This window comes from Curcuma longa, chromosome 21 (genome assembly GCF_044706935.1).
Source record: "Curcuma longa cultivar G26 ecotype Majalengka, Jawa Barat chromosome 21, ITB_CL_G26_1.1, whole genome shotgun sequence".
In the NCBI taxonomy this organism is placed as follows: domain Eukaryota; kingdom Viridiplantae; phylum Streptophyta; class Magnoliopsida; order Zingiberales; family Zingiberaceae; genus Curcuma; species Curcuma longa.
In genome coordinates this window covers 12,985,271-13,000,079 of record NC_133881.1, presented here as the reverse complement: position 1 = coordinate 13,000,079, position 14,809 = coordinate 12,985,271, and the positions used below count along the sequence as shown (strand labels likewise).

The following is a 14,809-nucleotide window of genomic DNA, read 5'->3' as shown; positions in this document are numbered from 1 at the left end:
TATTATTCATATATTTCTACAATAATAATTTTATATCATTAATTTTACTCCCGTAAATAATAATTTAATTAAAATAATATTTTAATTAATAAAATAAACGATATAGACTTAGTTACACTTACCTTTCAAACAAATATAATTATTAAAAAATAAGGATAAGGTTAATTAGGACATTCTCTGATTTTAATTGAAAATGAGGAATTTATATTTTAATATCTGTTTAAATTATTTTCACATATAATTTCACGCATATGTGGGCCGCAGTTGGCGGGCTCCACCGCATCGTCTGATATATTCCAGTCTCTCACGCCTTCGTCGACTCTCCTTGGTCTACTCGCTTCCTCACCCGCATCCTCCCCTGTACTATCTCTGCTCCGAAAAAGTTTGACTGAAGCGAGGTTCAGATCGTCACCGTGCGAGTACTGGTTCAGGAAACTCCAAATCAGACGGGAGCGACGCGTGAATGACGTCCATGGCGTCATTCTGTACGGGTGAGTCGAAACTGGTAGCGTGCTTCCTGGATTACAAGATACAGCACATTCTTTCGGCTGGTTCCAGTCGTGCTCGGATCCAAAATAAAAGCGAAACGGCGAAGAGGAACTCGGCTAAGCGCTCACCGTCGAGATCTTGGCTTCCGCGAACTTCTGCTCCTGTGGACGGGCTTCTGGCGAGGAATGGTGGTCAATACCAGTTCCACGAGAGGTCCTTGCATCTAGGACTGTTTTCACTGGAGCTGGGGATGGATTACCAGTGCCGGATTTTCTAGGAGGGCACCGGATCTTCTTCTGGGTGAAATGGCGGAGGTGGAATGGGAAATAAGGTTCAAAGGATTCATCTGGCTCATCCTCGTCTTCGATCCCTTCTCTAGGGTTCTTTCCAACATGGAAGGTACCGAGTGATCATTCCTTGTACTATAGGGTACTGCGAAATATTAGTCCTGCCACAGCTTTTGCGGTGCGCGTAATCTGAGTCGAGTAATTGGGATGTGGGCACTATTGTCATAAAAATTCTATTTTTGTCGTACTTCATTTCTCGCCGAAGTGTTTACGAAATTACGATTGGAACATGATAAATGATTTAGTTGCGCAGCATGGTCTGCTGGATTTGGAAAGGGACGCCAAACGTTGGCTGGATCTGAACATGGCTGTTCTTTTTGTCCATGTGGATCATTTATTTTCTTGATTTTGGATTTGATTGACATGTTTGGTACTCTAGTTTTTAACAACTGTCTTTAGACAATTCAACCAAACTAGAAAGATTTTAATTTATATCGAATGTTTGTTTTTGGTCAAATATTGAATGTTTTTTCGTTGAAACTTTCTTTGTACTACGCAATTCTGGTCGATTTCTCTATTAGTTTTGTATAGTAACGTCGCCTTCTAGAGAACGATGGACATTATGATATCTTTTGTTATTTCCCAAATTGGTCAACTTGGAGGGGCAATTTCTCAGTAAGATATATATGATTCGAGAGTCATGTATGATACTAATTGATGCAGTGAGTCAATCAACAGCGAACCTAAAGGAATTACTAATATATATCTACATTTTAAAATAAAATTTTAATTTTATCAAAATTACTGGATAAAATTGTGTGGTTTTTTTTAGTGTTCCTTTTTTTGGTGATTCTCATCAACTGTATGTGTCAATTCTTTATTGCCAGATTTTTCATGTCAAAAGTTGTGTGAAGTTAATGTTCCTGACTAGGAAGTTATTGATGCTTCAATCACATAGCACTGTTAGGTAGATTTAGAGAACCTAGTTCAATACTTCGGTCAAATTCTCAGTTTTAGTTCTTCTCTTTCTGGAATTTCTGTTTCCTAGACCACTTGTATATTCTTGTATCTCATGTATACAGGTGATGCTTTGCACTACCTCAAGACAAACTTAAATGATCCTAACAATGTGCTACAGAGCTGGGACCCAACCCTCGTCAATCCATGTACATGGTTTCATGTTACGTGCAACAATGACAATAGTGTTATCCGAGTGTAAGTGTATTCACCACCTCATAGATGTTTTGTTATGGAACTCAATCTTTAGTTGCTTCTAGTGATCTTGGAAATGCGCAACTATCTGGTGCTTTGGTTCCCCAGCTTGGTCAACTGAAAAATCTGCAATACTTGTAAGTTCTGTGTTAGATGTTCTGGATTACATGAATTCTTCTAATTGAGCCACATAAACTTTGACAATTGACAAAAAAAACTTCTAGATTTTTATTTTCTGACACTTGTTCATAAAAACTCACAACCTGAACTACTGAAATCTTATGTTATACTTGTTCATCTCTGGCTTGCTCAGATAGTTCTCAGTTGTACCTATAATTCTCATTTAAATAAAATCTTATTGGATAGTGAGGCATGTTTCAATTACGAAGTGTGACTAATTGCAGAAATTGGAACTGTACCTTTATATTTTGTTGTGATTAAATCTATTTATTCTTTTATGGGCAGAGAACTTTATAGCAACAACATTAGTGGGACAATTCCTAGTGACATCGGAAATCTGACGAACTTGGTCAGTTTGGATCTCTACCTGAATAGTTTCACCGGTGAAATTCCAGATTCATTGGGAAAGCTAACGAAGCTGCGTTTCCTGTATGACTATGCTCTTCCCTGACTATGATCATTTGCTTTTTAAATAATTGATGTAAAGAATGCTTTGCTATAGTTTATATTGTGTTGCTATATTAGTTAGTCAGGCTACTTTTTGAATGCTTTATAACAATTGCAAACTGGTATCCTTTCTTCACAATGTTTTCTTGTGGACAACATTGCAAAGCTGTATTGCTAATGGAGGATAATTTTGTTGGTGTATCTACTAGAGCTTACTTAATAAGCAGGCTTAAATTCTCAACCCAAATCAAGTTGGGTATTGGTAATGTACTATATGTTAATAAACATTGATATAAATTTGTCTAATGTTTTCTAATTTTGAAGGATGAAAATAGCAAGCTATTTGAACCTTTACATAGAGTGATGGGTAGTGTAGCATTGTGGGATGATCAGCATCCATTATCGACCAGAATATTGGAATGACACACAAAAAGTTGGTGAAATATAGATCAAAACGGTAAACATGGATGTGCATATTACTAAAAAGATGGAATAGAAGGATTTCTATTCAGAGCAATTAGGTGTGATTAATAAATTGTAAAGTAAGAGAAAATATTATAAGATAATATCAATAAGTTCAGAGTTGTCCAATACATTCTATAGCTAGAAAGTTGAATTAACTAGATGCAAAGGTGTTAAAGGTAATAGGTCATAGAAAAATTTATTACACAATTGCAAGGATTTCAAAGATATGGAAATTAATAGTGTTATAGAAAACCCGAACTACTCAACCCAACCCGGAAATGGAACTGCACTGGTCCACTAAATCAGATTCTTTTATTTTGGTTTGACTTTTAGCTTTCAATTATTTTGAAATCTGAGTTTTGATTGAGTTTTTGGGTTGTAAGTAAAAGCCTGAAAACCTGAACCTAACCATTCAAAATCATGTTGGCATGGCACTGTCAGAGAATCTGTTCAACTGTGGGTTGAACTTCAAATGATAGGCCTTATATGATCCTATATAAGCATATGTTACGTAGTCTTTGGTGTGCACAAAAGCACTAAAAAAGCCCAAACCCAAACTGAACTGAATTTTTTTTCTTAACTTTGGTATTTCTTACCATATTTGTTTAATTTATTTTCAATTTTAGTTGGGCTTGGAGCCTTAAAAAAGACCCAACTCCTCCTTTGTAAATCAATTTTTTTTCAATAATATTTTCTTTCTAGTAAATTTGTCAGTTGTGGAAGCCTAGTGCTTCATGTCCATCTCTTTTTGCAGCCTAGTATCAACAGGTAGTTGGATTCATGGCTCATTGTTTTTCTTCTATGCACAAAAAGAATAAACATCTGCTGCAAACTTTGCTACCTGGTCTTGGTATATAAAGTATAAAATGTAGCTAAATTGTCAAAGCATCTTAAACTAGAAAACAGTGAAATAATTTTGTCATTTTCTTTAATATTTCTAATTTCTTATGAGGTATGGAATGATTTAAGAGTCAGGGAGGGCCCTGTGATGATCTTTTTTTTTCTTCTATCGAGTAGAAACAGTTGTTGATTTTGTACTGCAGATAATTGACATTGGTTGGGGTTCTTGCCTCTTGCACCAGTAAATTTTTTTAGTAATAAAATTTTCATGCAAGGGCTCATCGAGTAGTAAAAATTTCAGAACTCATAATGAGCATCATATTCTTGAGCAGTAAGGCTAATAAGAAATTGATTGGATAATCAAAAGCATGGTTGGCATGCCCAAGGACGAGGTAAAATCTTTGTATTACTTACCCTTCTGTATAATGAGGAATTTCTGTAGGCATACCCTTGTGTGAGGCTGAGAAATCAAAGATAAATATTTGTGGTATAGCATAGCCTGGCCTTTATCTCTGTGGATCAGCATTTTTGATGATGAAGATTTCCCCAACTGCAAGGGGAAGGATTGCAAGTGACAGAGTATAGGCTCCCTTTTTTTCCTAGCCTGATTCTTGATGAGTTGCAATGACTTATTTAGCTGTGTTTTGTACCAGAAGAATACAGTTTGTAATAGTATAGATGGATTTGTAGCCTGCTTCAGATTGATCTTGAGATACTTGATATTGGAAAAATGGGGCATGCTCTTTTTTGATTTTTTTTTTTTCAAATGGTTAGTATCACTGTGGTGAATGCCAGTACATTCCTAGCCTAGAAATTGAGTTGCCTTATTTAATCTGATCAAGAGTCGTTAAATTAGCTGATCATTTGTAGTATCTTTACAAGCCTTCCTGTTGTTGAGTAGGGCCTGGTCATCGATTGATGTATTGTGCTGTTATTGAAGGGGTGATCTTATCTGTGAGCTCAATGGGCTGCAAGGGGAAGCACTCCCCTGCTAAAGGTATAGGGGAATGCTAATATCAGCAAAATGGGGCATACTATGTATTAAGTTCTTAATCAAATAGTTAGCGTCACCTTGATGCACCCAAGTCTAGAAACTGACTTGCCTTATTTATTCAGTTCAAGAGTCAATAAAATTTTAGTTCATCATTTGTAAATGTGTCTGCATAGGTCTGCCTCTTGTTGGAGTAGAGTTTGGTTGATGATTGATAAATTATGATGTTATTCAAGAGATGATGTTAACTGTGAGCTCACCAGGGTGCAAGGGTATAGGGGGATGCCCTGAACCTGAAAGGATTACATTCAAGCCTTTTGAGAAGACTGGTTTTTCCTGCCCAAGTTGATTTCAAATTTTGCAATCCAAGTGTGCTGTTGACTCAGGCAGGTGCTCCACAAATCAACCTGATGCTATAGCTATCTAATTTCAGTTGCATATGCATCTCGACATGACATGAATGTCTGTCTCAATAAATATCATCCTGTTTTTTCACACTATCCTTTCTATCTAAATGCTAGACCCTCTGCTCTATAAGAAGGACAGACTATCTCTGGATGTGAAGCACTGTATGTTGTGGTGGATTACATAACGTGGTTCTCTCAGTGTACTTGTGGACATTGGAATTCTTCTGGATTACATAAAAATATGTATCCTATTGGTTCCCTTCTTATTTTTGTGCTTTCTCTTCTTGTCTTGTTTTTGTTCCTCACTTATAGCAACATTTAGGAGGGTGTTTGACTTCTACAGCTCTCATTGCATTGAATTAGCTAAAAGAAAATGCTTTGTGGTTCTATTTTAGTTGAAGCAAAATATTGTTAACAGTTGGTTTTTCTCCTCTATGATTCGTGTATTTATTTACATTTTATGAATTAAATAGTTGAATTATTCTTAAGTTTTAAATCTCTGTGAAGGATAGTCGGCTTAACAACAACAGTTTGTCTGGTTCTATTCCCAAGTCTTTGACTAATATCACCGCTCTTCAAGTTCTGTAAGTTGTGGATTCTGTATATAATGTGTTACAACCATGTAAACTAGTTTCTTTTGCTCTTATGTAGTTTGATTATGTTTTTGAATATACAGGGATTTGTCAAATAACAACTTATCAGGAGAAGTTCCATCAACTGGGTCTTTCTCTTTATTCACTCCAATCAGGTATCTGTCATGCCAATGAAATTATAAAGATTGTGAATTTGTTAATGGTTATAAGACTTGCTGATTGTATGTTTTCACTGATTCATTATGCAGTTTTGCCAACAACCCTCTTTTATGTGGTCCTGGTACAACAAAGGCATGTCCTGGTGCTCCTCCTTTATCTCCACCACCTCCATTTGTGCCTCCAACACCACCTTCATCTCAAGGTACAGAATGTGGTGGTTCTTACGAGAGGCTATTTTGAATCATCTGGTGATTTTGCTTTCTTTATTTAGTTGAACTTGATATATAAATTCAGCTTGGATTGTTGAACACACTTGTTTTGTGAAACAATTGCAATTCAAGGTTCCTTCTTCTTCCTTTCTCTTTCCCCATCAATTATGATGTAGGGTTCAACTTCAATATACTATAGTATGGATAATATGATCATGTTGTTTTTCAATAATTAATTGAGTTCATGCTACTCATAGGATGACATATTTGCTGTTTCAAGGTGAGTATTTTCAACCACCTACCATTTGCCTATACTGTATTTGTGGCTGGTCAAAATGGAGAAGAGATTCTATGATTGTGTAATCTGTGTGTCCCTTTGGCTAAAATAAATACTTTACATGAGTAATATAAAAGGTGCAAGGATAAAATAAAAAAAGTATTAATATCTAAGAGCAATTAATAGATGATAAACAGAGAGTAAAAGAGGTTGAGAACTCAACATGGCACAGAAATGTTCAAAGGTGACCTTTGATTCTATGGTAATAAAACTCGGATCAATTAGTGTGGATGGTGCAAGGAACATAGGGTGTAGAAAGAAAAAAAATTTAATCAATGAAATAAAAAAAAAGTCGATCAAAATATTTCTAGTGATATAGCCATGTCTAGTACTCAATGGAGAAAAAAGATCCATGTTGGTAACCTTAAACAGTTGGGATAAACTCTGCTTGATGATGAAAACTTTGGAATAGTTGCTGCTTGAAGGTCAACATTCCATGAATGTTCAGTCACATTAATAGTTGGAGGTGAATTTTTCAGCCACCTATTGCCTATAATGTATATTGGACTGGGAACTTTGGATAGTTACTTCTTGTGATATTTTTCAGATGGTTTATTCTTTTCTTGCTTTGTTTCATGGATCTTAATGTCTTAGATAGATATGATTTAAAATTCAGAATGAATGAAATCTAAAGGTTGCTCAACATCATTGAACAGGAAGTAGTGCCTCTAGCACTGGAGCAATTGCTGGGGGTGTTGCTGCAGGTGCTGCTTTGGTTTTTGCAGCCCCTGCAATGTTGTTTGCATGGTGGCGTCGTCGTAAACCACAAGAACACTTTTTTGATGTACCTGGTTAGTACTGAACTTATAAATCCAAAAATTTATTATGGTTAACTCCCATATGCGAATGTATTTTTTTTTTTTTTTGTTTCAGCTGAAGAGGACCCAGAAGTTCATTTGGGTCAGCTAAAAAGATTTTCTTTAAGAGAATTACAAGTTGCAACCGACAACTTCAGCAACAAGAACATTTTGGGGAGGGGAGGATTTGGTAAAGTATATAAAGGACGACTTGCAGATGGTTCACTTGTAGCAGTAAAGAGGCTAAAAGAAGAACGAACTCCAGGTGGGGAGCTTCAGTTCCAAACAGAAGTCGAGATGATTAGCATGGCTGTGCACCGGAACTTACTCAGGCTGCGAGGGTTTTGTATGACGCCAACTGAAAGATTACTTGTTTATCCTTATATGGCCAATGGAAGTGTTGCATCACGTTTAAGAGGTACTTGTCATCCTTTAATCCTTGTTTTTGCTTATAAAAATCTTCATGTTCAGCTGCACCACTCATAAATCCTAAATTTCACAAGGAAAGCTAAATTCCCATAGATTATAGCTTTATATATATATATTTTATGCCTAGAGCGTCTTCCATCTGAGCCACCCCTTGAATGGTCAACTCGACGAAAGATTGCTTTGGGTTCTGCAAGAGGGCTTTCCTATTTGCATGATCATTGCGATCCTAAAATCATTCATCGTGATGTTAAAGCTGCAAACATTTTGTTGGATGAAGACTTTGAGGCTGTTGTTGGAGATTTTGGCTTGGCAAAACTAATGGACTACAAGGATACTCATGTGACCACTGCTGTCCGTGGAACTATAGGACATATAGCCCCTGAATACCTTTCGACCGGAAAATCCTCAGAGAAGACTGATGTTTTTGGCTATGGAATCATGCTTTTGGAACTGATTACAGGGCAAAGGGCATTTGACCTTGCCCGGCTTGCAAATGATGACGATGTTATGTTGCTTGACTGGGTAAGCATCTTCTACTGTTTCCTTTTAATCACATTAAACTTTAAGAGTTGACCAGGTTTGTATTTGGTTCTTTGTTGCTTGGAATCAAGAATCATTTTCTGATTATCTGTGCATGGACTATAAGTTCCTTTTTGAGGTGAGGTTTGGGTCTGTATTAGAGATGACAAGTGATTAAGTGCATCTAGTTCTACTATTGGTCCTATTGAAATAATTAAAACGCTCACACTATTTTCCTCTCAGGTCAAAGGATTGCTCAAAGAGAAAAAGCTGGAAATGCTGGTCGACCCAGATCTGCAAAACGATTATGTCGAGCCTGAAGTGGAGTCTCTCATACAAGTAGCACTGTTATGCACTCAGGGCTCCCCAATGGAACGCCCGAAGATGTCAGAGGTGGTGAGGATGCTCGAAGGGGATGGTCTCGCTGAGAGATGGGAGGAGTGGCAAAAGGTCGAAGTGGTAAGACTGGAGGAGATGGCTCCCCGCCATCTCAACAGCGAGTGGATACTCGACTCCACCGACAACCTTCGTCCAGTTGAATTATCTGGACCAAGGTAACCACCGTGTTACACGCCCTCATCATAAATCCAGAAAGAGTGAAAACTGTGTATATTTTATCTGAATGGGGTAGCTGTGTACTTTTAGTGAAGCTCTTTCACATACATGCCCCCTGTTGCAAGAAGCGATATTGGAGCTCTGCAAGAAGGAATATTACGGCCTTCAAACCGTCGCTTGTGCGCTAGCTTTGTCATACCGGCCACAGAACGTAATGGCTGCAAGGAATCTAATTGATCTTTTTGCAACTTGGATTTTAGGATTTTACAGATACGGAATTTGATATACTATGCGACGTATCTTGCGTGACCTCTGCGTGACACCTCTGATCCATTGCCACTGTCACCGTTGCTGCGATCATTGTCGGCCGCCGCCTCGGGCGCGATTGATGCGTAGTTCATCGACGCTCTGTCCGGCGTCAGATTTCGACCAGGTAGTGGTTGGAATCCGACGAATTTGGTCAGAAACGCAGTCGGTAGTGGCTCGCGTTGAATTTCGACGAAATTGCAGTCGGATTTCGATCAAATCGCGGCCAGAGATTGGTCAAGGAAGGATCGGCATCGCACGCTGGTCCTTTCTTGACTGGTCTTCGGCCGCGATTTGGTTAGAATCTCGCTGCGATTTCGTCGGCAGTGTCGGGTATCGAATTCTGACCAAATCGCAATTAGATTTTGGCCAAATCACGGTTGGATTCCGATCAAATCGTGGCTGGAGACCAGCGATTTGGCCGGAATCCGGTTGTGATTTCGTCGGAATTTGGCGCGAGCCACTGTCGGTCGCGTTTCCGATCAAATTCGTCGGATTCCGGCCACTATCCGGTCGGAATCCGCCATCGGACGGAGTGTCAGCGAGCGGCGTGTCGATCGGGCCCAAGGCAGTGACCGGCGGTGGTCGGACGGCGCGGCGAGGGCGGCGGCAGCGGCGATGAGTCGAAAGTGTCGTACACGAGTCGCGAGGATATCAGTTCTCTTACAGATACAGAGGCGTTTTGGTTTTTGTTTTTTTGGATTTGGTGTCATGTAAAAAGTGGCACTGCAACTACACAGTTTGTTGCTTTTGTTATTTCTGATAGAAACCTTCATTCTGATTCTATTAGCATCATCTTCTCTGTTTAGTTAGCATTAGGCTGAATCGAAACGGGCCTGACCGGCCCGGGACGGGCCCATGGGCCCGCTGTTACGTTATCTAAATTGCAGCCATTCCCTTTTGCCGATCGAAATCGAGGAGAAAGGGGGACGATGCAACGGCGACTCGGCCACCTCTTCGGCAACGTCGCCGCCCGATCTGTCACCGGTTTCCGAGGCTTCCGGCTTCATTCTTCCTCCGCCTCTGATACCTCGGTCCAAGCCTTACCTTCCCACCAACCCCCGTCGCCCGTCGGGACGCTCGCTGGGCTACGGCGTCGGCTGGCGGAGGAATCCCCTTCTCTCTCCGATTTTGTCTACTCCGTCGAGGTGGGGACAAAGAAGCGCCCGCTGCCTAAGCCTAAATGGATGAAAGAGACCATTCCCGGGGGTTCTAAGTACGCCGCCATCAAGGCCAAGCTCCGGGAGCTCAAGTTGCACACGGTATGCGAGGAGGCCAGGTGCCCCAACCTGGGGGAGTGCTGGTCCGGTGGCGAGACAGGAACCGCCACTGCCACCATCATGATCCTTGGGGATACTTGTACACGCGGCTGCAGGTTTAGTTCTTATATATTTGTCCCTCATTTCTCTTTATTCTATTTTTTATCGTTTGTATTGTTTAAAAATGAAGTATGCTTGAATTTTCTATTCATGCTTTGTTCTATTGGCAAAATTTTGGTTCACATCGTGCTCTATTTCTTTTGGTAATACTTCCGACCGCCAAAAGTGAAAAAAAAATACCAGCCATTAATCTACGAGGATCTAGTAAAGCGTTCAACCAAATTACATCATATAGAGAGTTCTGAATGAGAGGTGAGATACTTATGAAAACAATTGTGTTTTTGTGAAACCATATGCACCATGCCCATGCCAAAACCGGAGCAAGCTCAGTTTTTTCTCATCTATTAGAGTATTATTCCATGAACACCTTCTCCTTCCATGTATGTGCATATGCTGAGCATGTCAGGATCCTGAGATGGACAACAGTGTCCAAGAGTATAAGGTGGTCTAGTAGACAGATAACTGGTGATGCATGCTCTCAGTGTTAGTTTTGAAGCTACAACAGATTGGACGGATAATTAAATCTCGTGGGACTAGACTTACCTTAATGGAAATGGCCTCTAGTTAAAAGCAGGAAGACAATGTCTGGAAATAATTGCTAACTCAATTTCTAAGCTAGAAATGGCAATAGAAGGCGGCAAACTCTCATCAAGTTCCTAAATGCTAGCCATCGCTATATAATTGAATCCTCTGATTTGGATTGTTGGAGGTTCCACAATTATCCTTAAATAATTGCATCAAGGTCTTGAGGGATAATGGAAAAGAATTCTTGAAATATCCAGTTTCAGTTAAAGTGAAACTTTCATAGATGGCAGCAGTTAATGACCAAGGAGAAGAGGTTCAGTAAAGTTGAGCCAATGAATGGTAGTTTCACCAAGTTTCCAATGAAGAAGAGATCTGAGCATCATCTCTCACAAACTATTATAAACTTAGAAAGTTCATCTTGTTTGTATTTTGCATTGCTATCTATCTGATCATCTTGATGTACGGTGCACCTCAAACCATTTTCTCCTTCCCAATACATTGAATACTCTGAAACCCAGCATGTTTGCTTATGTTGTCTACTTCATGGATGATTGAAATAAATTGATTTTCAGTCTTACTATGAAAGAATATAAAACTCATTGATCCTAACACCAGGGGTCGTTCTTTTATAAACTGATATTTATTAGATGGAAGATACACTATGTTGGTTCCTGATTTCTTTTATTTAAGTTGAGAGAAAAAAATGAAGATGCTTAAGAGAATATTCATTCTTATCTTTTAGTAATCGGTTTAATGCTTATCAGGTTTGATAAGATAAAAATGTTGAAGGAAATAGTTTGAGAGATGATGGTTTAGAATTGAACTCATTAGATGGAAGAACGTTATATACGTTCTTGATTTCTTTTAGAAGTTAATGCTTAGTTGATACTCACTGCATCTTTTAGAAACCAGTTTCATGCTTATCAGGTATGATAAAATGAAGATGTTGTATGAATTAATTAGAAAAATAATGGTTTAGAATCAAATTTTGTTGTTTTAGAATCCAGTACCAGTATTAGTCTTTTTCAAGTGATTAGTGATGGATATTTTGCCTTTCTGTCATTTTTTTTATCTGTTGCTAGTTTTGGTTTGAGTCCAATGTATTTGTATATTAGCTTTCACTAGTATGTTCTTCCACTTGGAATTTACGGTTTGTATATGCTATGAGATATTTTCTTATCTTCCAATTTACTAGTGTAGCAAATGCTTGAGTCTAGTCTATCTGTTTATTGGCTTAGACTTCAATTGGAGTTCAGTGAGAGTGGTGTATGATTACCTTTATAATCCACTCAAGTCAGAGTTAGTTTCAAGGCTTTGTTATTTGGCATATATTGATATTCTGACTAGGTCAGCAATAATTCAAGTGTGCAAGATTTGCTATGAATTGTTTGGGCATTTATGCAAAATCCTCAGACTCTTTCCCAGACAATATTTGTTTGCACGAGTCTTGGAGTGTTAAGAGTTGCATCAATTATAGTGGAAGGTATATGAGATAGAAATGGTTTTTCTTTTAGTATTGTTTGATAAACATGATTTAATCAATTGCATATTATTAGTGAGTGAGCCTTGCATAGAGGCTGGAGCTCAATGGAATCTATGTTGGAGCTCAATGGAAGGAAAAGATTCATGGAGCTGACTCCAAATAATCAAACAAATGTGGGATGACGATGATGGCTTTACTTTAGAATCTATTGGATATGTTGTCAGGCATGCTTGTTTGGTTTAGGTGTGTGCATCGTATTACTTGCAAAACTACCTAAAGTCAGCCTATTAGGTTATCCTATTTCACTTTTGTAACAACTTGTACTCCGTATCCCATATCTTGGTGGAGATCCTAATAATACAGATGCAAAAAGTTCGGCAGATCTTTCTTATAATTTAGGTTTGCAGTTTTAACAAGTGGCACATAGGGAAAAGTTATAATAGACTAAAGGAAGACAAGTTCTAAAAGTGAAATGAAAATGTTTTCCCTTTTTCTCCATCTAGTTTAGATACCTTTAGCATACATTTACATGCAAAATTCATTATCTGTGCTCCTATCATTGGTGTTCAGTTTACATGTTAACTAGCATTTCACCATTTCATATGGAGCTAATTGGAGTAACTCGACGAGTTATTTGTCCAAACGCTTGGGGATTGATGTGAAATTTATCTGCAACTTTGGTTGATGATTTTGTTTGAGCCTAATTTCATCGCAACATAGTCTACAATGTTAAATATAGCTATGCTTAAACTCAATGTTTGTTTTGTCATGTGGTTTGCACCAAAGCTATGTATAAATGTGTTTATTTCAAGGTGTGGTGCCAATTCTATATTTTGTTGTGTTTTCAGGTTTTGTAATGTTAAGACATCACGGACACCTCCACCACCTGACCCAAATGAACCTTCCAATGTTGCTAAAGCAATTGCTTCGTGGGGTTTGGACTATGTGGTACTCACTAGCGTTGATCGAGATGACTTGCCTGATCAAGGAAGTGGCCATTTTACTGAAGCTGTGCAAAAGTTGAAGGCATTGAAACCCAATATTCTGGTAGAAGCATTGGGTATGGGCTATTAATTGTTTGTTTTTAGCATTTTGGTAGCTACTATGCAGTACATTTAACTTAGGACGCTATTTGCAACTAATATGTGCACCCAGTTCCTGATTTCCGAGGAGATCCAAACTGTGTAGAGAAAGTTTCTAAATCTGGCCTGGACGTTTTCGCTCACAACATTGAGACAGTTGAAGAGCTGCAGAGTGTGATCAGAGACCATCGTGCTAACTTCAAACAATCAATTGATGTCCTGAAAATGGCAAAAGGATATGCCCCTCCTGGCACACTAACGAAGACATCCATTATGTTAGGATGTGGTGAAACACCCAATCAAGTAATCAACACGATGGAGAAAGTTAGGGCAGCTGGAGTGGATGTCATGACATTTGGTCAGTACATGAGACCCTCAAAAAGGCATATGCCAGTCTCTGAATATGTTACGCCAGAAGCTTTCGAAAAGTATCGATCTCTTGGTGTTGAAATGGTAGAGTTTCACAAAATGATAGTCTCCTTGATTGCAAATTAACATTATATTAACAATATTTCCTATTATTCTATCTATACTACATTTTCTTCCAAACTCAATCTGCTATGTTGCCTTGGCAGGGATTCCGTTATGTTGCATCTGGTCCCATGGTCCGATCATCATATAAGGCAGGTGAATTGTATATTAAGTCAATGATTGAAGCTGATCGAGCCAAGGTATTCTCAGCATCAAATGATGGATCTTAACAGTTCTACACTGGTAAATTACAGAATTGAGTTTTCTTGACAACAAGAGTCATAACTTCTCTTCAAGTTCTTTGGCAGCATTGTTGTTGCATTCTTAGTTGTTAAAGTGATTGGAAGCTGTACACAGGTGATTGACACCCATCAACAGTGTTCATTGTGCCGTGTTTACAAATAATACAGAAGATGTTTTTTTTCTTGCTGCACTAATGACCTGTTTCTTATAGTTTGTCTATTATAATCAACTGTAATTTTGATTTACAACTAAGAATTGCTTGCAAATGAAACTATCATAATGTTTTTTCAAGTACATAAATGAATTGTGTAAATTGATCCAGAAACAGCCAAAAGCTTTTGTATGATGTCTCCAGAAGTCCCTGAAGGTCATGTCAAATCTGTGGTTATTTTCTGTTTCATGTG

The 14,809-nt window shown here is 38.4% G+C and overlaps 2 protein-coding genes across 2 annotated transcripts; both read left to right on the top strand.

Annotated features, from left to right (window-relative positions):
* The first annotated feature begins 549 nt into the window (after positions 1–549).
* On the top strand, positions 550–9,131 carry LOC141815236 (LRR receptor kinase BAK1-like). Its single transcript, XM_074703146.1, has 11 exons — positions 550–888; positions 1,859–1,991; positions 2,054–2,125; positions 2,454–2,597; positions 5,831–5,902; positions 5,995–6,066; positions 6,160–6,272; positions 7,273–7,407; positions 7,490–7,831; positions 7,970–8,364; positions 8,605–9,131. Exons 1-11 carry the CDS (start codon positions 795–797, stop codon positions 8,917–8,919), a joined length of 1,887 nt encoding a protein of 628 aa, XP_074559247.1. The 5' UTR covers positions 550–794; the 3' UTR covers positions 8,920–9,131.
* A 1,017-nt stretch (positions 9,132–10,148) lies between these two features.
* Positions 10,149–14,599, top strand: LOC141814534 (lipoyl synthase, mitochondrial-like). Its single transcript, XM_074702488.1, has 4 exons — positions 10,149–10,597; positions 13,458–13,669; positions 13,765–14,144; positions 14,267–14,599. The coding sequence occupies exons 1-4, from the start codon at positions 10,155–10,157 to the stop codon at positions 14,390–14,392; spliced, it is 1,161 nt and encodes a 386-aa protein (XP_074558589.1). The 5' UTR covers positions 10,149–10,154; the 3' UTR covers positions 14,393–14,599.
* Positions 14,600–14,809: the final 210 nt, after the last annotated feature.

What these genes read in the sequence shown, in the direction of transcription:
- LOC141814534 (XM_074702488.1), top strand. Translation starts at nt 10,155, where the DNA reads ATGCAACGGCGACTCGGCCACCTCTTCGGCAACGTCGCCGCCCGATCT. An exon ending in ACTTGTACACGCGGCTGCAG is followed by an intron (nt 10,598 to 13,457) that starts GTTTAGTTCTTA and finishes TTGTGTTTTCAG; the next exon opens with GTTTTGTAATGTTAAGACAT. An exon ending in GATCTCTTGGTGTTGAAATG is followed by an intron (nt 14,145 to 14,266) that starts GTAGAGTTTCAC and finishes TTGCCTTGGCAG; the next exon opens with GGATTCCGTTATGTTGCATC.
- LOC141815236 (XM_074703146.1), top strand. Translation starts at nt 795, where the DNA reads ATGGCGGAGGTGGAATGGGAAATAAGGTTCAAAGGATTCATCTGGCTC. An exon ending in AACACCACCTTCATCTCAAG is followed by an intron (nt 6,273 to 7,272) that starts GTACAGAATGTG and finishes ATCATTGAACAG; the next exon opens with GAAGTAGTGCCTCTAGCACT. An exon ending in TGTTGCATCACGTTTAAGAG is followed by an intron (nt 7,832 to 7,969) that starts GTACTTGTCATC and finishes TTTTATGCCTAG; the next exon opens with AGCGTCTTCCATCTGAGCCA.